General features: G+C 36.4%; 1 protein-coding gene across 2 annotated transcripts in view; it reads right to left on the reverse strand.

The window, feature by feature from the left end:
* LOC150093796 (uncharacterized) overlaps positions 1-21,641 on the reverse strand; it is a 544,781-nt gene that overhangs the window by 344,342 nt on the left and 178,798 nt on the right. For both annotated transcript variants that reach the window (XM_090413179.1, XM_090413180.1), the window contains exon 7: positions 20,849-20,993. In XM_090413179.1, the coding sequence (XP_090269305.1) occupies positions 20,849-20,993 (145 nt within the window). The remainder of the gene's footprint in view (positions 1-20,848; positions 20,994-21,641) is intronic.

Below are 21,641 nucleotides of genomic sequence, written 5' to 3' on the forward strand. Positions count from 1 at the left end.
AAATATGGAAAGAAACAGAGGATTTGGCTGGTTGGTTTATAGTTTTTTTTATAGTTTATAGGCACAAGGACAGAGAAAATCACACTATACTATATCAAAGATTACAGCAGTACAAGGTAATAATAAATAGAGATAAATTAGTAAACAGTGTTATGTTAAAAAAAAACTAAGTTAGCAATGCAATATCTACACATAAATAGAATTTATAATCAAATGTGCTATGCTATTATTAATTAATTTTTTATAAAAAAGTTAAAATGTCATGCAATTTGTCCAAGTCTGATAAGATCTGCCTGAATGTATATGGCTCGGCCAGATAAGTAAAAATTTCATTCATCTGATGTGAAATGCTGGCATTTCATCAGAATATGAAAAGTGGTGAGACATATTTTGCATTTTTCATATACAGGCGAGTCATTAGCTCTCAGCAAATAAGATGCATAGGATGACTGTGATCTATGCAGAATCTAGCAAGAACAAATTCTTCTCTTTTACTTCTAGATTGACTAGACCGCCAATGCTTAATTTCATGCTAAATCTGTCATGCAATTTTTCTGACAGTGCTTCCTACCATGATGACCGCATTGGGTGATTAGCTTTTGCTTATAAACTGGCTGTAGTCTGTATATGGGACTGTCAAACAGTATGTGAAAAAAGTATGAGGTGATCTAGCAGATAACTCTGCAGTCTTATTTCCCTTAATTCCAATGTGGCTGGAATCCATCACAACTGAACATCAACATTAAGAGTCTTCATTTTGTACAATAGTTGTAAATCCTCATAAATCACTGAATGTGGATTAAACCAACAAGAGGAGATAGCATGTAAAGAACTCAATGACTGTAGAAATAATGCATTTTTCATAGTAGTTTTCTTTTATATGCACAACCGCAAGCTGAATGACATCCAACTATGCTATATAATTACTGCACACCCAAGTGGAATCTGGTTGGATATAATAAGATCAGGAAACAGCAAGACAAACAACAGAGGCTTAGATCTTGAGCCATCAGTATAGATGGCAAGAATTCAGAGTGGGTTGCTCTGTATACATTAAACAATTTCAGATAGAGAAAGAGAGAGAGGAGAGTATAAGACTTGTGTAGTTGACACAGTACAAACCTACCATGAAGAATGTTGGAATGTATAAACATTATCAATATTTATGCCAACAGCATACATAATCTGGTTTACATGTGCATACCAAAGGGGGTGAAAAGCAATCTGTGTGTAAATACTTGCTTCCCAACATAGAGAAAAAATTCTAATACATGTTCTGGAAGAGAAGAGATGTTAATTTTAGGCAAAATTAAGAGACAACTGGTTCCTTTGAAGCAACAGAACAGGTTCGTTTGCATCAACATAAAGACGTGAAATGGGTAATATGCAAAAAAGCACCAGTAGCTATTTGAATACCCTTATGATGGATGAGATCCAACTCAGCACGTATTTTCCCTTGGAACCCATCATCTAGTTTTGACTGTGCAAGTGTAAAGGTAGAGCAAGGAATATTGATCTGCACACCATTCTGTAGATAATAGAGTGCAAAGGATGTTCAATGCTTTATTTTTTTAAACTTTTCCTTAAATTGAAATGTGTATAAGCTTTCTGTCAAAGACGAATCCCAAGAACTTGGCCTCTGGTGCTACTGGAATAATCCTTTATCCCATTCTTAAATCAGGATCTGAGGAAGAATGTTTTCAGCAGAAGTGTACACAGACACTTCTTTCTGCTTTCAATTATCCTCATGTTGCAAGAGTGGCAGTAAATTGTGATGTCATTAACATAAAAGAGCATTGCCTTGTGGAAGGAAGTTTGTTCAATGACTGAGCTCACTCTGACAGCAAAGAGAATCACACTTAAAACAGAGCCTCGGAGAACACAATCTTCTTGGAAAAATGGATGGATTAAAGTGCTTCCCACACAGACTTGGAAGATTTGGCTAGATAGAAACTTTTAAATAAAAAAAGGGAGGTATTCCCCCTGAGACTAAGATTAAAGAGGAGAAATACCAGAGAAGCCTGGCATTTTCTCCAATATTTTACAAAGAGAAGTGATGAGTGCAATAAGTAAATAATTGTTTGCTTGTGTTGGATCCTTTCCAGGTTTTGGGATGGCAATGATAATTGATTTATGCCAGGAATGGGGAAAATTTTCATCTAGTACAGTAAGAAAAGAAGATCCAGAGAAAGTGATGGAAGATGTCAACAGGGACTACTGCACTGGGATGAGAGAATAATGTTTGTTTTAGTTCTCCTAAACAAATGGCTCATTGTACCCCTCTTGCAAATTTATAGAAATGTGTAACTGCTGTTTCTCTTAATGGTCTATTGATATTAAAACCGCAGGAGAATATGAAGGTGTTTGCTCAGATTTTACCAAAATTTTCTACAAGTGTCTGCAATGGCTTTGAGTCAGTCAGCAACAACACATCCGATTATAATTCAAGGGAAATATAGAACACACAAACAGTGTGTTCTATATTTACCTTTCATTTTCTGAATTTTATCCCATACAATTTTCGAACATGTCTGATTAACAGATGAAATAAATTAGATCCAAAATTGCATTTGAGTCTGAATACTAACATAGCATGCTATGGCCTGAACACATTTGAAAGCAATTAGATTTGATGTGGTAGGGTATCACCGAAATATACTCCATGCTCTGCCCTGATCTTTTTTGCATGCTTAGATGTTCCACCCAGATTTTGGATACAGTGGAAATCAAGATAATGTTTTTGGAAAGATGTACCAGTGTATTGTCCATTCAGCATTGGACAATACACTGATACATACTTCCCTGCTTCCCTTACAGACTGCTTTAGCATTAAATTTTGCAAGACAGGAGAAAAATTTCCAGTCAACCTGGTCCATTTCCCACATGGGCATCCATATGAGAGAACATAGTTCCTGTGAGGACAAAATGCAAACAACAGAAAAATTATCGCTTCCATGTAAGTTTTATTCGACATCCCACATGAACAGATTGCAACATCTATTACAGAATATGAGTGAGTAGGCATATGAAAAAAGGTACTGACTATTATTAAGAAGGGAGAAGTTATCATTGTCGATCGTTAGCTCAATCATGTTGGCATGATCCCACTGAGTGTCCATTAAAGTAATCCATGAGTAGTACAGGCATAGGCAGTATAAGATTATCAAGTTCGACCTCATTCAACTCAGTCTGGTGGTAAATATACTGAACATACATAGGTGAATCGATAATGCTTCCAGAGCAGTATTAAGCTGGAAATGATGGAAAGGAGTATGACTGTCCATTAGGATAGCTAATGAATAGGATCATCTCCAGTTCTGCCCTCAGTACAACAGTGAAATTCCTTAAGGTGTGATCCTCACTGGGTTTTAAATATGTTTCCTGAAGACAGAAACAGAATGCCCTGTGTTTCTGCAAGAGAATCTTGATATCATCAATATTCAAAACTCGCAACAGTTCTACTGTAAAAATATTTTTTTGTTTTGGCTTCGTAGACTTGTCCAATTCCCCAAGAGGTAGAGGGCTTATCTTTGTTCGTAAAATTGTTCAATACATCATCTGAGGTGTTAGAATCATTTGTTAAGTCTAATTTCCATTCAGTGGATACTGAAATATCCATTTCATCTGTATGCATGTCTGGTGGTGTATCTTTTAGTGATATCTTTACCATAATATTTTTGACAAGTGGGTTCTCGTCGAATGAGACTATTTTTGGAGTAAGTCCATACTCTAATCCATTGAGAAACACTTGCGACCATAAAGTTTAGGTATGATAAAACTGTCAGATAGCAGAAGACATGAGGATTTCAAGATAGGTGTGGTGGTGACTTTCTTTTTTGCATTGTGGTATGATATATTGTGTTCGGTTTTAATCTTCTGTATTTCTTTTTCATCCTTCTACTACTAACATGCATGAGTGTAAATTGAATGAACTCCCTGCAAGTTGACACATTTAGCTTTATCTGCAAAGCAAGATTTGTTATCAAGCTCCCATATTTTTGAAAATTAAAGTCAGAAATCTCAAGTGGATTTGGATATATAGCCTAACAGGATAATTTAGAAACTTTGGTTTTACAAATGTAGGAGGGATTCAGAGTTTAGAGATCATTCCTTGATCTCTAAACTCTGAACACTTCATCCGGAACATCAAGAATATTCCATTCTGATAACACTCCTCTAGAAGAATTTAGTGTTTTATGAGGTCACTATAATTGGCATTCCAACCACTGATTTTGCTTTCAGTAGTTTTTTGTGAGTTCCTGACATGATGTTACCAGAATGTAGTTCCTTAACTGTTTTTGGAAATCCTTCTGTATAAAGAAGGGTAAGATTTTTCCTATTGGCTTTTCACTTGTTGTATGGGTGATCAGAAACTGATCAGCTGGTACATTTATACTAGTATCTTTTGTTTCTTACTTCTGTTATCAAAAGATGTATCTACAGTATCAATACTTGGTTGGGATCTTGCAAAGCAACTAAAAAATTTGAGGATGAACGGTTCATGCACAAAGGGTTTTCTGTTCGATACCTGAACTCTTCCCTCCCCCTCTCCACCTCCATGGAGCCACACATGGACACCCACTCTATCTGGCAAGCAATAAATGTGCTCAGAAGTGGAATGCCATGGATTACCCAGGATGCTATACCAGCGCCAAAGCAAGCCTATAGCTTGCTTTGGTGCTAGTATAACTCACCCCTTTATCATGGGATAGGAAACTTACTGCACTACTGTTGGGCATTGCAGGCAAGCCTACTATAGTCCAAACACAAATGTGACACCCCCTCAACACGTCTGCGCAGAAGAAGGCAAATCCGTTTCAATAATAAGTCAATCAATGCATTTTATGGGATGGGTGGTGTTTAGTATTACATGTCAGAAAATTAACTTTTCTTTTATGAAAATTATAGTTTTTAAAGTGGTAACTATTTTTCTACTACAACAGTTGGAAAATTTTACATATAAAGCATGTGATTTTGCATGTTAGTAATGAATTTGTACATTGCCTTATTCCTTTCTCCCCTTCAACATGAACTGACTATTCTTGGCAATCTGCCAGCTAGGGTTCTCACAACTGTGGCAGACTATAGCTGATTGATCCTGGCTAGGCCACCCAGGACTATCTCATGTGGAAGCAGAGAACAAAATTAATGCAAGAATATCAGGATCTCCTTTTCCAGATGTCAAAGTGCATGGCAAGCATGATGGATCCCAGCCTAAAGGACAGGATAGTAAAAAAAGACTCAAGAGAAATAGAGCAAGGAATATAAGAAGAAAAATTCAGATTAAGAAGAAGACAAATGTAAAGGGCCAGTATCATCAATGGGAGGTCCCTTCATCCAATAGTTCTTCGTCCATCAAGAACAGGTGCTCTGTGGAGGGTTGGGGAGCAACATAGAGAAGAATGCCAAGAGAACATTGCTTCAGTTCTGTTCCTCTTAGCAAGAGGACTTAGAATAGATCCCACCAAGAGTTAGAAGGTGTGATCTGATAAAACAGCTTTAATAAAAAAAGAGAGCAGCAGGCTTTAAGATGTCCAACTAGTATAATAAGCTTTTCCATGTCAAATAAAGTGATGGCATTTATTTCAAAGGAAAGGATCTCTAATGGATGTTTTTAGCCTAAGTAGATAGTCTAATGGTGACTAATGTCTCAAAAAGTCGCTTTGTGGTAATGGAGGGAGGGGAGTAAGCGAATGGATTAATGCATAAATTGTTAGTGATGAGCAAGTACAAGAACCTTTCCTCGCCAAGTCAACACAACATTTCTTCATTTCTGCAGTGCGGCCTGTTTCCACAACTGAAAATTTATTTTTCACTTGGTTAGACTATAATAAATTTAGTTTAATCCTTTATCGAAGTGTGAGCAAACAAAGTTTGCACCTGAAAATATCTTCAGTATTGAATATGGTGTTGTACTACCTTACTGGGGTAAAGTAGTATAACACCAGGCAACTCGTAACAAAGGTGGACCAAGCTAACAACACGCCTATCCCAGTATCTCCCATAATGCAAAACACATCTCCTTGCGGATATGTATAATGTTATGCATTAAGGGATTGGTCACTACTCAGACTAGTTTCGACCTTTATTGAGGTCTCTTCAGTGGGAGCCAGGCCCAGAGGTGGAGATACCAGGCAGAAGCAATAGCAAGGTCATCTTTACCTACCTATAGGAGTTGCCCAGTAAGGTAGTACAACACCATATTCAATCCTGAAGATATTTTCAGGTGCAAACTTTGTTTGCTCACACTTGGATAAAGGATTAAACTAAATTTATTACGTTTCCACAACTGATTGTGCTCTGGTAATCCTGAAAAGCATTGCTACCAAAAAGCCACATCTTCTCTAGATGCCATTATAAATGTATCACAGCACATCAATTTTCTCAAAAATAATGGAGAAAATCATTAACAATCAATTTCATCACAAGTTGGATGCCTATCATTTAGTCTGACCAAAAAATGGATCCTGCTACTCTTGATCCACAGGAAATCTGACTGCCAACATTATCAAGCATCATTGTAGAGATTTCTATTATACAGGCATAGCACAATCATATAACATGTTAGGTTTAAGACCACTGTTGTATAGCAAATTACTGCTTTTTTTTCTTCTTTTTAATATTATCAGTGATAACACCATGACAATATAAAAACTTTACAAAAGGCATTTAATAAGATTCCACATGGAACCCTATAATATAAGCTAGAGCAAATCGTTTCTCAAGTATACTTGCATAGATCTTGCCAGGAACACTCCCTACTGAGTGTTCCTGGCAAGATCTATGCAAGTATACTTGAGAAACGGTTGAGAAGAATTGTGGAAGAAAAACTTGGTGAAGAACAAGCTGGATTCAGGTCAAATAGAGGCTGTCAGGATCAGATCTTCACTTTACGACAAATAGTCGAGAAAGCATGGAAATATAACAAAGATCTGTATTTAAGTTTTATCGATTTGGAAAAGGCATATGACAAGGTGCAAAGAGAGAAGCTATTCAATAGGCTGCAGTTATATGGTGTCAATGGGGCATTATATCAAGCAATACTTATTAGTCTTTATTTGAGTTGTAAGTCAGCAATTAGAATTAAAGGAAGTACAGGAAGATGGTTTAATGTTAAATCTGGTGTCAGACAAGGATGTACATTTTCCCCTCTGTTATTCATTATATACATGGATCACATTATGAAGGAAAGTGGTATTAAACATAATATCAAAATTGAAGATGTTAATGTCAGCTCTTTGCTTTATGCAGATGATGTTATACTTCTAAATAAATCCACTACAAGTCTGCAAGATTCTCTGACCAAATTGAATAGCTGTTGTAATATTGTAATAGATATGGTATGAAGGTCAGCAATAAAAAGACAAAGACAATGAAAATAAGCAGAATCATTGAAAATGTAAACTGTGTTGTGAATGGAGAACCGGTGGAACAAGTAAAATATTTCAGCTATTTAGGCACGATTTTTAGTGAAGATGGTAAATTAAATATAGAAATAGACAACAGAATCAGCAAAGCTGGTATGGTGGGAAGTCAATTGAATAAATTCATATGGAATAAGAGAGAAATTAGTCGGAACACTAAATTAGCTATATACAAGACAGTGTTCAAACCAGTTTTAGCTTATGGATCTGAGAGCTGAGTCAGAAGTAAAACACTTGACCAAAGACTAGAGACCACAGATATGAGAATCCTGAGAAAGATTATAGGCATGAACAGATGGCATCAATGGCAATATCATATTAAAAACGAGGATATTAGGAAAGAACTTAACACTGTCAGCATCCAGGAATGAGTTGGCAGAGCTAATCTCAGGTGGTATGGTCACTTAAACAGCATGGGCGAGGAAAGATTAGCAAAACAAGTGTTCTCTGCCAGGTTGGCAGCAAAACTACCCAGAGGAAGACCAAGATATAGGTGGATTAATACGGTACAAAGTGCCTTAGACGATAGAAATATAAGATCTGATAATGTTGGAGTCTTGACAAGTAACAGACTGATTTGGAGGAAAATTGTAGATAGGAAATTAATAATGATGTAAATTTTTTCATGTAGTACTATCACATCCTGTACACCCTTTGAGGGTACATGGCAGGAATTTGATGATGATGATGCAAATGGAGAGGGGAGGGGGGAAGGGGATCACTTAACGGTCAAAGCCAGAAAACTAGAAGAAGACCTCAAAATAGCCTTTAAGGAATGCAGAAAATTGACTGAGCTTCAGACTTAACATCCCATTCTTACCTTCATGTGGTACATCCTGTTCATAGGTATCCACTGGTTACTAAAAATGAATGAGGATGGGCTGGTAACATGGGACTTAGCTGATCAAATTGTATTGTGTAATGAATTGTATTGAGTTAAGTCAGCTAATGGAACAACCACAACATTGAAAGAATTGACAGATATCAACATAAGGGATATCAAAAGAAAGGAAATATAATTAACAAAAGAACTAGAGAAGTACCACATGCACATAATTGTTATTCTTATTATTTTAGACAAAGAAGAAGACTAAAATAATATGCACGTAATTGTTATTCTTGAGACAAAGAAGACTAAAATACATGTGATACTTCTAAATAATAAATCATCATCATATTCCTGCCATGTACCCTCAAGGGGTGTACAGGATATGATAGTACTACATGAAAAATTTACATCATTACTAACTTCCTATCTACAATTTTCCTCCAAATCAGTCTGTTACTTGTCAAGACTCCAACATTACCAGATCTTATATTTCTATCGTCTAAGGCACTTTGTACTGTATCAATCCACCTATATCTTGGTCTTCGTCTGGGTTGTTTTGCTGCCAACCTGGCAGAGACCACTTGTTTTGCTAATCTTCCCTCACCCATTTTGTTTAAGTGACCATACCAACTGAGATTAGCTCTGCTAACACATTCCTGGATGCTGACAATGTCAAGTTCTTTCCTAATATCCTCGTTTTTAATATGATAATGCCATTGATGCCATCTGTTCACACCACTAATCTTTCTCAGGACTCTCATATCTGTGGTCTCTAGTCTTTGGTCAAGTGTTTTACTTCTGACCCAGCTCTTAGATCCATAAATTAAAACTGGTATGAACACTGTCTTGTATACAGCTAATTTAGTGTTCTGACTAATTTCTCTCTTATTCCATATGAATTTATTCAATTGACTTCCCAACATAAAAGCTTTGCTGATTCTGTTGTCTATTTCTATATTTAATTTACCATCTTCACTAAAGATAGTGCCTAAGTAGCTGAAATGTTTTACTTGTTCCACAGGTTCTCCATTCAAAACACAGTTGACATTTTCAATGATTCTGCCTATTTTCATTGTCTTTGTCTTTTTAATGCTGACCTTCATACCATATCTATTATAACAGTTATTCAATTTAGTCAGGGAATCCTGCAAACTTGTAGCAGATTTATTTAGAAGTATACCATCATCCCCATAAAGCAAAGAGCTGACATTAACATCTCCAATGCTGACATCATGTTTAATACCACTTTCCTTCATAATGTGATCCATATAGATCATGAATAACAGAGGGGATAATGTACATCCTTGTCTCACACCAGATTTAACATTAAACCATCTTCCTGTACTTCCTTCAATTCTCACTGCTGACTTACAACTCAAATAAAGACTAAGTATTGCTTGATATAATGCCCCATTCACACCATATAACTGTAGCGTATTGAATAGCTTCTTTCTTGGCACCTTGTCATATGCCTTTTCCAAATCGACAAAACTTAAATACAGATCTTTGTTATATTCCCATGCTTTCTCCACTATCTGTCGTAAAATGAAGATCTGATCCCGACAGCCTCTATTTGACCTGAATCCAGCTTGTTCTTCACCCAGCTTTTCTTCCACAATTCTTCTCAACCATTTCTCAAGTATACTTGCATATATCTTACCAGGAACACTCAATAGGGATATACCTCTGTAATTCTCACATTCAATTTTATTTCCCTTTTTTATATATGGGTACTATGAGAGCTCTACTCCAATCATTGGGAATTCATCCCTGTGTGAAGGCTTTCTGAACAATGCAGTGCAGCCACTGTAAGAGTCTTATACCACCGTACTTCAGCATCTCTGGTCGAATATCATCTACTCCTGCTGCCTTTCCACATTTCAAGCCTTTGATGGCTTTTTCTACTTCAAGTATGGATATGTATTCCTGACTGCATGCCTGGTTAGTGTTTTTTGCCACTGTGCTGTCATCACTGCTTGTTTCGTTTAGCAGTTTTTCAAAGTAATTACTCCATACTTCAAGGATATCTTTGTCTCCATTTTCATGTCACCTTTATCATCTCTAACTCCTTTTACAGCACTCTTTCCTCCATTCCTAAGCTTCTTCAACAACCTCCAGAATATTTTGACACTTTGTTGATATTTATTTTCTATATTCTTGCCAAAGTCCTCCCGTGACTTTTGTTTAGCTAGTTTTACACACTGTTTAGCTTTCTTAAATTTGTCTCTGTATTCTCTAAGAGCACAAGCTGATTTATTTGCCAGGAACTTTTGATATGCTTTCTTCTTTTCTTTCACTGCCTCTTTAACTTCCTGTGTTCCCTATGGAGTTCTAATTTTTCTATCCTTGCAGACAACTTCACCACATGCCTCTCTAGCTGAATAAATCAGGGTTTTCTTCAAGGCTTGCCACTGAATCTCCAAGGTTTGGTTCCTGTTCACAAACTCTTTCATTTTTTCTTCAATAATTATTGTGTATTTTAGTCTACAGTTCACATCTGAGAGCTGCTCAACTTTTATTCGCTTTAAAACTTTCTTACATGTTATTCTTTTCAATATGAAATTCAATTTTATCCTGCTCAAGACTAAATAGTGATCACTTCCAATTTCAAATCCTCTGTACACTCTAGTGTCCTGCACCAGAGGAAAACATCACTATCAACAATAACATAGTCAATGAGACTTTTCTTATTCCTAGCCTCTTCTCTCCATGTGAATTTGTGCACATTTTTATGTGGGAACATGGTGTTAGTAATAACCAGTCCATGTCCTGAGCAGAAATCCAACAGGTATTTGCCATTATTATTAGCTTTGCTCTTTTCTCCAAATTTTCCCAAAACATTTTTGTATGTCTGACAATCACTTCCTACTCTGCTATTTAGATCCCCAACAAGGACCAACTTTTCCTCTTTGAATGTGTCAGGAGCTTTCTCTAGAGCCTCAAAAAATTCCTCCATTTCTACCTTAGAAGAACCTTCTGTGGGACTATAGGCACAAATAAGTCTCATTGTCCAGTTCCCCATTCTGATATTTGCCCAAATCACTCTACTTGACACTGGCTGCCATTCAAGAAGATTAGCCTCGTATTCTGTGTTGAATACTATGGTTACTCCTTCTTTTCCTTGATTGTCATTGCCTGAATATAACATTTTGTATTTATTGCTCAGAAAGATCTCACCAGTTTTTGTCTTTTTTTGTTTCAGTCACCCCTATAATGTCGATCTGGTACTTATCCAATTCTTCAGCTAGCTCCATTTCTTTGCCATTCAGGCTTCTTATGTTGATAGTACCGATCTTTAACTCTGGTGATGTTGAGTTGTTTGTTTTCAGATTTGTTCCAGTAGCTGACTTTTCGCTGTTCACCCTTGTTCCCTGGCGAAAACAATGGGGACCTTGTTTAACCGGGTGACACCCCAGCAGGCATGAAATTTGTCATGTTGTTCCATCATTTTTTATTTTGGTTTAACCAATAAGAATACAATTTGGTCAACTAAATCCCAAATTGACAGCCCATTCTCGTTTGTTCAGTATCCAAGTAGATACCCAAAAGGGTGCACGACGAGAAGGTGGGAACTGGACATTAGGTCAGAAGCCCTGGTCAATTCTCCACATTCCTTTAAATGCTATGTGGAAGTCTCCTCTGAGTTATACAGCTCTGACCCTTAAGCACCCTAAATAATAAATACAGGATGTTATATTCCACAAATAATGATCAGGGCAAGGAAAGGTTAGCAACAGTATTCAAAACTGCACATGAAGATAAACTTCTAAATCTGGAGGCAATCAAGTAGAGTTTTGTGAAATTTCAAAATGTGAAAATGGACAATGAAACTTATTTGTGCCTGTAGTACAAGAGAAGGTTCTACTTCTTCCTTAAATTTTTTTTGAATCATTAGAGAAAGCAGCTGATATAAAGAAAACAGGAAAAGTGGTCATCATGGGACATCTTAACAGTAGAATAGGAAATTAGACCCATCAGCCATATAGAAGCATTTTGGGAAAATCTGGAGAAAAGGGCTAGAATAATAATAATAATAATGGCAAATACCTGCTGGATTTTGTCTCGGTATGTGCAAGTCATTCCTAACACTATGTTCCAATATAACAATTCATATGTAGAGAAGACATGAGAAATAAGAAAGCCCCATTGACTGTTTTGTTGGTTCAAGATACAAGAGTATACAGAGGATTTGTAAATGGAAGTGATTGCCACGTAGTTTTAAATAGGTTAAAAAATAAATATGATACTGAAAAGAAAAATGTGTTAAAAAAACTTCACTTCATGCCTTCCCAATTGATTCAGTTCGGAAGGCAAGAAATGAAGCTTTTTGCAAGAAAAATAAAACAAAATCAGAACAACATGGTGGAAACAAGAAATTAAAGAGGCAGTTGTAAGAAGAAGACTGCATATCAAAAGCTACTAGCAAGTAAATAGACAGATGCTTTGAGCACACAGAAAAATGTAAGCGAAATAAGCTATATATAAAAGTAGGTAAATAAAAGCAACGAAAGGCTTTGGTAAGAATATAGAAGATAAATATCATGAAGGTGGCAAAACATTCTGGAGGATATTGAAATAATTTCAAAATAAAAGAAAGAGTACTGTGAAAGGAAAGAGATGGTCAAGGTTATTTAAAAACTGAAGATGAAGTTATTCTTAATGTGTGAAGTAATTTGTTTTGAAGAATGCTAAATGAAACAAGTGACAGAACCAAGATAGAAAATATTCAATTGGAATGCAATCAGGAGAACATATCAGTATTTGAGGTAGAAAAAAAGCTATCAAAAGCATAAAATGTAGGAAGGCAGATCACAAATGTTCAAATATGAGTTACAAGTTTTTTCACTTGGTTATGCTATAAATTAAAGATGCCAAGAAATTATATTCTTGGTTTAATCCTTTATCCAAGTGTATGCAAACAAAGTTTGCCCCTGAAGTATTTTCAGGACAGGGCAACTCACATATATAGAGGCTAATGACTTCACATCACTTGCCTCAGTATCCCATAATGCAAAGCACATATACTTATATACTTACAGACATGTATAATGCTATGCATTATGGGAAGGGCTACCACCAGACCGGTTTTGACCTTTATTGAGGTCTCATCAGTGGTGATACCAAGGTGGAAGTAATACAGAAGTCATATTTCCATATACAAACAGCCAAAAGGTGTCACACCTTATTATTAAAATACTCTGGATTAGAGATAGTTGTTGGAAGTTGTTTTTTTTTCCGCCACTTGGTTATACTATAAATTAAAAGGCACCAAGAAATTATATTCTTGGTTTAATCGTTTTAATCTTTGGTTTAATCTTTGCATTATGGGATACTAAGGCAAATGATGTGAAGTCATTAGCCTCTATATACGAACTGCCCTATCCTGAAAATACTTCAGGTGCAAACTTTGTTTGCTTACACTTGGATAAAGGATTAAACCAAGTATATAATTTCTTGGCATCCTTAAGTTATAGTATAACCAAATGAAAAAAACTTCCAACTACCTCTAATCCAGAGTATTTTAATAATAAGGTGAGACACCTTTTGACTACTCGTATGTGGAAATATGACTTCTGTATTCAACCTTGGTATCATGACTCAGTCTAGTTCCTGCTGACTTCAATAAAGGTCGAAACTGGTCTCGGTAATGACCTTCCCATAATGCATAGCATTAGACATGTCTGCAAGAAGATATGCTTTGCATTATGGGATAGTAAGGCAAGTGATGTGAAGTCTTAGTTTCCTTATACGAGTTGCCCCAGTCCTGAAAATACTTAAGGCACAAACTTTGTTTGCTTAAACTTGGATAAAGGATCAAATCAAGAATATAATTTCTTGACATCTTTAAGTTTTAGAATAGTTGCATGGCATAAATTAGAAGATCTGGTCAGAAGATTGAATTTCAGATAATTCAAGTAGAGTTCTCATAGTTCCCATCTATAAAAAAGGAAATAAAACTGAATGTGCAAATTATAGAGAAAATTTTCTACTATGTGTTCCAGATAAAATTTATGCATGCATACTTGAAAAGATATGAGGAAAATGGAAGAGAAATTTTGAGAAGAACAAGCTGGGTTCAGGCTAAACAGGAGTCGAGATAAATGGAACATTATACAGAGCAACATATTCCATATTTAAGTCATTAAATCAGTAATTAGAATTGAAGGAAATATAAGAAGATGGTTTGATGTAAGATAAGGATGTACACAATTTCCACAATTATTTATCATCTATATGGATTACATTATGAAGGAGAGTGGCAATAAAACCTGTTATCAAAACTGGAGATGCTAATCTCAGCTCTGTACTTCGTATACTGATGTGTATTCCGAAACAAATCCTGTGGAAATCTTCAGGATTCTTTAAATGAATAACAACTAACAAATTTAGTATGAAAATCAGCAATAAAAAGACCAAAACTATGAAAATTGACATGAACAAAGAAAGCTGCATTCTGAATAGAAATCTGAATAGATTAAGAAAAATATTTCAGCTACTTAGGCCCTATTCTCAGTGAAGATGGTAAATTAAATATAGAAATAGACAAGAGAATTATTAAAGCTGGTATAGTGCAGAGCCAGTTGAACAAATTCATATGGAATAAGAAAGAAATCAGTCTAAACACTAAAACACTTATGGATCTGAGAGAGAGTTGGGTTAGAAATTAACCTGCTGATCTAAGACTACAGATATGAGAGTTCAGAGAAAAATTAGAGGAACAGATGGCATCAATGGTAGAATCATATCAGAAATGAAGATATTTGGAAGGAATATGATATTGTTAGAATTCAGGTATGTGTGAGCAGAGCTTATACATAGGCTCAGCAAAACAGGCATTTGATGCTATGATGAGAGGAAAAAGACCCAGCATCTAGGTGGACTAATACTTTTAAAAGTACTCTAGAAGAGAGAAGTATAACATATGACAACACTGGAATGGTGACAAGTGATACACCGAACAGGAGCAAAATTATTGATAGGAGATTTTTTTTAATTTTTTTTATTTTAATATGTTGGGCCCACATACACAGGAGGTTGATTGGTCAACCTATAGTACATTAGTACCGTATATGGGTGGTGGGTTGGGAAAGGAAGAATTTGTTTACATTTGATTTGAATGACATCAAATTGTATTCGTTGGGAAACACAGCAGGTGGGAGACTGTTCCACAGTGCAGCAGTTGCAGGGATGAAGGAAGAGGAAAAGAAATTTGTTCTGTTTGTTTCTAGGTGTACTGTGAAGGGATGTTGTGCAGCAGCTGCAAGTGTTCCAATGAGATTAGTACTGAGCGGAGGAATTATTGATGTTATTTCGAATGAGCATTTCCCATGGAAATATTTGTAGAATATACTTACTGCAGAGACCAAACGTCTGTGTGAAAGTGGGGGGAGAGAGTTGGTAAGGGATGGATCATTGATAAGTCTAACTGCCCTCCTCTGTATTGAGTCAAGCATTTTGAGAGAGCTTTTAGGGGCCCCACCCCATATGTGGGAGCAGTATTCAATAGTTGGGCAAATTTGTGACTTGTATAATGTTAGTAGCTGTTCAGATGTGAAGTAACGTCTTGAGCGGAAGAGAAATCCTAGTTTTTTTGAAGCTGAGGACGCAATGTTTGAGATATGTTTGTGACAGGAGAGGTTTGATGTGAGGGTGATTCCGAGGAGCGAGATCTCAGGCTGTCTGGAAATTTGGGTATCGTAGAAAAGGATACTGGGAAAAAGTTGTTCTTTTTTTATGGGAAATAGTACAGAACTGGGTTTTGCTGGCGTTGAAATTTATGAGGTTATCCGAACCCCATTGTAAGATGGCTTGAAGATCGGAGTTGAGGGTGGTGGTGGCTGATGTTCTGTAGGATGAGATCAGTTGAGTAGGGTAAGGCTTATCGAATGCAAGCAAGGAGTGTAGTGTGCTGTCATCTGCAAAACTGTGTATTGGATTGGCGGTCAATTGCAATAGGTCATTGATGTACAGCAGGAACAGGGTTGGTGAGAGGACAGAACCTTGTGAAACCCCAGCATTAACTGAGTGGTGCGAGGATAGGGAGCCATCCACCATCACACACAGTGTGCGTCCAGACAGAAAATGGCAATCCACCTACAGAAGTCCTGGGTCAGACCGAATGATGGTAGTTTGCCCAGTAGGCCTTTGTGCCAGACCCGGTCAAAGGCTTTGGAGATATCTAGTGCAACCACTTGAGATTCACCAAACCTCTCCATAGCATTTGTCCAGAGATGGGTGATGTACGTGAGTAGATCTCCTGTTGATCAGCAGTGGCAGAATCCATACTGGTGGTCATTTATTTGGTGAGTGTCTTCAAGATAGTGTAGGAGGTGGGAATTGATGATTTTTTCCATTACCTTTGACAGGACTGAAGTAAGCGAGATAGGGTGGTAATTGGATGGTAGTGACTTGTCACCCTTCTTGGGAATGGGCTGAATATAGGCCAATTTCCAGTTTGTGGGATAGATTCCAGTGGAGTAAGAGAGTATATAGGTGACATAGGATAGGGGTCAGTTCTGGAGCACAATTTTTCAGAATAATTGGGAGAAATGCCATTGGGGCCAGGGGACTTTTTGTGTCTAATTGGGACAGTATTTGTCTGATTTCATCCTGGCAAAAGGATATAGGGAGCATTGTATGTTGGGTGTCTGGAATGGTTGGGGGGACATTTACCATCATCAGTTATGCATGCATTTGAAGCAAAGTATGAGGCCAGAAGATTGGCTTTTTTTTTCTGTGGGTGATGAGGCAGTAGAGCCATCAGAGTGTGATAGAGGTGGGAATAGTGGTGGACAGAAGTTACGGCCAATTGCTTTGGCAAGAGACCAAAAGGCTCAGCTGCTGTTTGGACAGGCTGTTAGTTTCCTGCTTTTTGCTCTTTCGAACTCTGTTTTGGAAGCATTGATTGTTTTTTTGCATCTATTACGGGCTTCGGTGTAAGCTTTGAAGGAGAATGAGGTTCTTGATTTCCACCAGCTGCGGTATGTCTGGTGTTTTATCTCTACAGCCTTGGCACATCTTTTGGAGAACCAGGGTTCTCCAAAAGATTCAGAGTGTTGTCTGGAATGCATGTATTCATGCCAGTGAGGATTACTTTGGTAATAAGCTCGGTGCATATGTTTGGGTTGGAAGACCAGAAGCAATAGTCCAACCACAGGAATGCGACATAGAAGTTGCGGAGACTGTACCACTTGGCACTGTTATAGTGCCAAGTGGGACAGTCTGTACAACCGGAGGAGGAAAGCCAGCTAGTGTTGTGGACATTAAAATCTCCTAGAAGGATGATTTCGCTGTTGGGAAAGTGGGATTGGAGAAAGTTGACTTTTAGGGAGAGGAAATTAAAGAGCTCAGGGTGGTTGGTTATGATGGGGGAGCAATAGAGGCCACAGATGAATTGAACTGAGTGGGAAAGGGATATTTTCAGCCAAAGGAGGTCAAAGTTGGGTGATTCTAGGTTAGGTGCTCTCTGGCAAGGTATGTCTGAGCAGATGTATGTGCAGACACCACCCTTAGGGGCAAAAGTTGTTGAAGAGTGAGTAGTTTGGGAGGTTGAGATAAGTGGTGCTGGGGGAAGGTGATAGGTAACAGTGTACTAGCAGAAAGGTAATAGTGTAATCTTAATCATGTCCTATAAACCTTACCCTCCCGGGAACACATATCAGGAAATTAATGATGATGATGACACAGTACATCATCACCTATTGTTCTCTTTGGTTAGGTTAGGTTAGGTACATCTCACACAAGGTGTGAGATGTACCAAAGAGAACAATAGGTGACCAGTTGTGTGCAAGAGTGTTTTCTGTTCTTGGTCTGCTGCTTGCTTGTTTATATATTTCCCACCCCATATCATATTAATAATATGGGGTGAGGAATATTCAGCTGCTTGCCAATGATGTTAAATTGGAGTTGCGATAGTTAATCACAATGATATAAAAATCCTGTAGGATGATCTGAACACAGTGGACAAAGGATAATGGTTGCTAGTTTAATATACAGCAACCTGGAAGGTTTTGTACTTAGTTGGATAGATTACAGCATAATTATACTGATGAAATTGCACTGTAGGAACGTAATGGTGATGGTGAGCTGGAAGCTGAAGTTCAGAAGACATATTGCAAAAATGGGTAAAACAGTTCAAAGAATAGCTAGGATGATAACGTAATACTTTTTCATATTAGAAAGAGACAGATAAGGTATAAGATCATTTTTCATAGAAAAACCAGCAAAATATTAGTAGTTTGATAAATTAATTTTTCCATCTTTTCGTGTTGAAGCACTAATATGAATAATCAACAACACCTAAGCCTTTTGCTATGCATCATCTCTTTCTATAAGACTACATCAAACCATCTTGCTGTATATATTTCAATTCTAACTGCCTATTCGACTTACATATAAAATGCATATTGCTTTGCATCTTTACTTCATACTTTGAACAGTTTTCTTCGGTACCTTATCATTTTTGAGATCAACAAAGAAATTGCCATGATTTTTTTGACTAACCATCAATCCTTATCTGTCCACTGCTGGACGATCTTCTTCATATTTTTCCGCCTTTCTCTTTCTCTGATCCATAATCTCCAGTCGTTTGCAATTGAATGATGTAGTTCATCTCTCCACCTTGTTGATGGCCTGCCAGGTCTTCTTGAATCTCTGAACCTTCTCGTGCTTGCCATTAAAATTCTGTACAAATTCAAATTTTTGTCTAGCGGTCGTTGTCTCCCTGTCTTGCGATGTCCTGCCTATCTCCATTTTTTCATTTTTATTTCTTTAATGATATCTTCTGATCTTGTTTTTTTTTTCTGATATCTATGTTTTTAACTTTATCTATTCTTTTTATGTCTAACACTGATCTTTCCATGTTTCTCTGTGCAGCTGCTAATTGGTTTTCCAGTATTCTTGTGGTGCTCCAAGTTTCTGTTCTATATGTCATAGCTGGTATGATGAATTGTTCACATGCTTTTCTTTTTAGACAGACGGGTATGTTTTCTTTAAAATTTTTATTGTATTTTCCAAATGGTCTTCATCTGGCTGCTGACTTAACAATTTAATAGACTGTGTAACTCTTGATACAATGTCCCATTTCCATAATATAATTCTATTCCTTTGAACAGCTCTTCTCTTCAAACCTGTCATAAGCCTTTTCCAGATCTACAAAACTTAAATACAAATTCCTGTGATATTCCCATGATTTCTCAACTATCTGTTTTAAAGTTAAAATCTGATCCCAGCAACTCTTATCGGGATCCAAACTTGTTGTTTTTTCAGTATGTCATAAATTATTTTTCTTAGCCTCTTCTCAAGTATGTTGGCATAAATCTTATCTGGAACACTCAGTAGGAAAATTCCTCTATATTCTCACATTCAGTTTTGTTTTCCTTTTTTTTATATATAGATGGGGGATTATGAGAGCTCTTCTCCAACCTGGAGTTCAATCTGGGTCGTAATTCGAGATAACTTGAGTGGAGCAGTGATCTCACACTAGGTAATGAATAAAAATTTTTGACTTTTAAGTGAGAGATCCATTTCCTCTCCCATCTGAATCAGCTCTTTAAATTCTCCCACTTTTATTTTCTCTCTGCTGTTTATGAGTCAGTCAAAAAAAAAATTTTTTTTGCCAATGTCTTCACAAATGATGAGAATGTGGTTACAGAAGGATGGTCCCTGAGGATAAAAAAATTAAAAAAAAAAAAAAAACTGATTTTCTTAAAAAAAAATATATATATATACACACATATATATATATAATTAAATCCAAGATCGCACATTCAAACAGAAATTGAAATGAAAACATTCACTGCACAAAAATTATTTCCTTGCTCATTAATAATAATATAAAGAGAAATACACACACTGAAATGAGACAGAAATCCATCAGTTCTGATGGACCTTGACTAATCTATAACAGAGTGGATTCTAATTCTGCTCAGCAATTCATTTCATAACAAACAAAAAATATTTCACCTTCAACATTTTTCTATAAAAAGTTTTGATGGAACTCATCCATTCTATGAAGGTTGCAGGATATCACTGTATTTTAATAATAATAATAAATGTATGTGTATGTGTGTGTGGTATGGTAAGACCTTTATAGCTCAGTTGGTATAGATGAAACCTTTTGGCTGGAAAGATCTGGGTTCAAATCTCATCCATGACGTGAGGAACCTTTATCTGGTCTCTTTCAACTAAAGGTGAGTTAGCCAGTCTCATATGGAGATAAGGTTTTTTCCACCTGGAAGCTTGGGTTTTTTCCATCCCCCAGAACAGGCAAACTGGCCATGTGAACACACACACACACACACACAGATTCACAACCATGAATACTTACAACGATATGTGGAAGAGATAGGGTCCTTATACTGATAAAATTTATACTGATTGTTGTTATGCCTATAGTCAATCATGAGTTACATCATGCAACCTCCTGGACAGGAGATGACACATAAGGAGAGGGGATGGTATGGGAAGGGAAGGATGCCCTTTCATTAACTGATAATGTAATAAATAACTGTTACTTAATTTTTTTTTATTTTAATCCATATTATTAGAAAATAAATTTTAATTTTGGTTGAAACATAAATGCAAAACTACTTACAAAGGACCACGATAACCAGCTGCACATTTGCAGGCACCAGAAATGGGATTACATGAGGCACCATTTTCACAACGACATACCTGTTCACACTTATATCCATAAAAACCTTCGTCACACACACTTCCACAGTCTTGTCCTTGCCATCCTAATATAATAACAAAAGTATTATTAACAGAATTGAATATAAAGGAAGTTAATCAGCATGTGAAAAAATCCCAATAATTTCAGTCTTTCATTATAATTGAATTAGGATTTAAAAGCCTATTTTTTGCAAATCCCCCCCCCAATAAAGACAACTATCATTTTTAATGGAGCATTTTAATAAATTACTTCAAGAAGAGTATCAGAGGTAATGACACAATTTACGAGGAAAAGTATTAATGCATAAGCTGAAAGAAAGAAACTGAGTGAAGCAAATCAGATGATCCAGTATGCCAACTTTAATTAAAATCAGTAGTCTATTTTCTAATTTTGATGGTAGAGGCATAATTAACATTTTGACAAGTAACATTAGTCTATCTGCCATAGGATTAATATCTTACTGTTACATCTTGAATGGGAGAATTTATTGAAAAATTAATTCATTCAAGATTTAACAAGTCTAAAATATCAACAAGGAGCAAACAAAAGGATTGTAAATAGGGCTATAAATATCTTAAATGTAGAATTATAAAAGAAAACTTATTTATTCAAATCTAAGTAAAGACTTCCAGTTTGTAAAATGTAACTATAAAAGTAACATAAAATGTAACTATATTCTATGTGAAATGATATGTTTATCAAGATGTAAACA

Source organism: Typopeltis vanoorti, chromosome 23 (assembly GCF_054136105.1).
Source record: "Typopeltis vanoorti isolate ZY-2024b chromosome 23, IOZ_Tvanoo_1.0, whole genome shotgun sequence".
NCBI classification, from domain to species: Eukaryota; Metazoa; Arthropoda; class Arachnida; order Uropygi; family Thelyphonidae; genus Typopeltis; species Typopeltis vanoorti.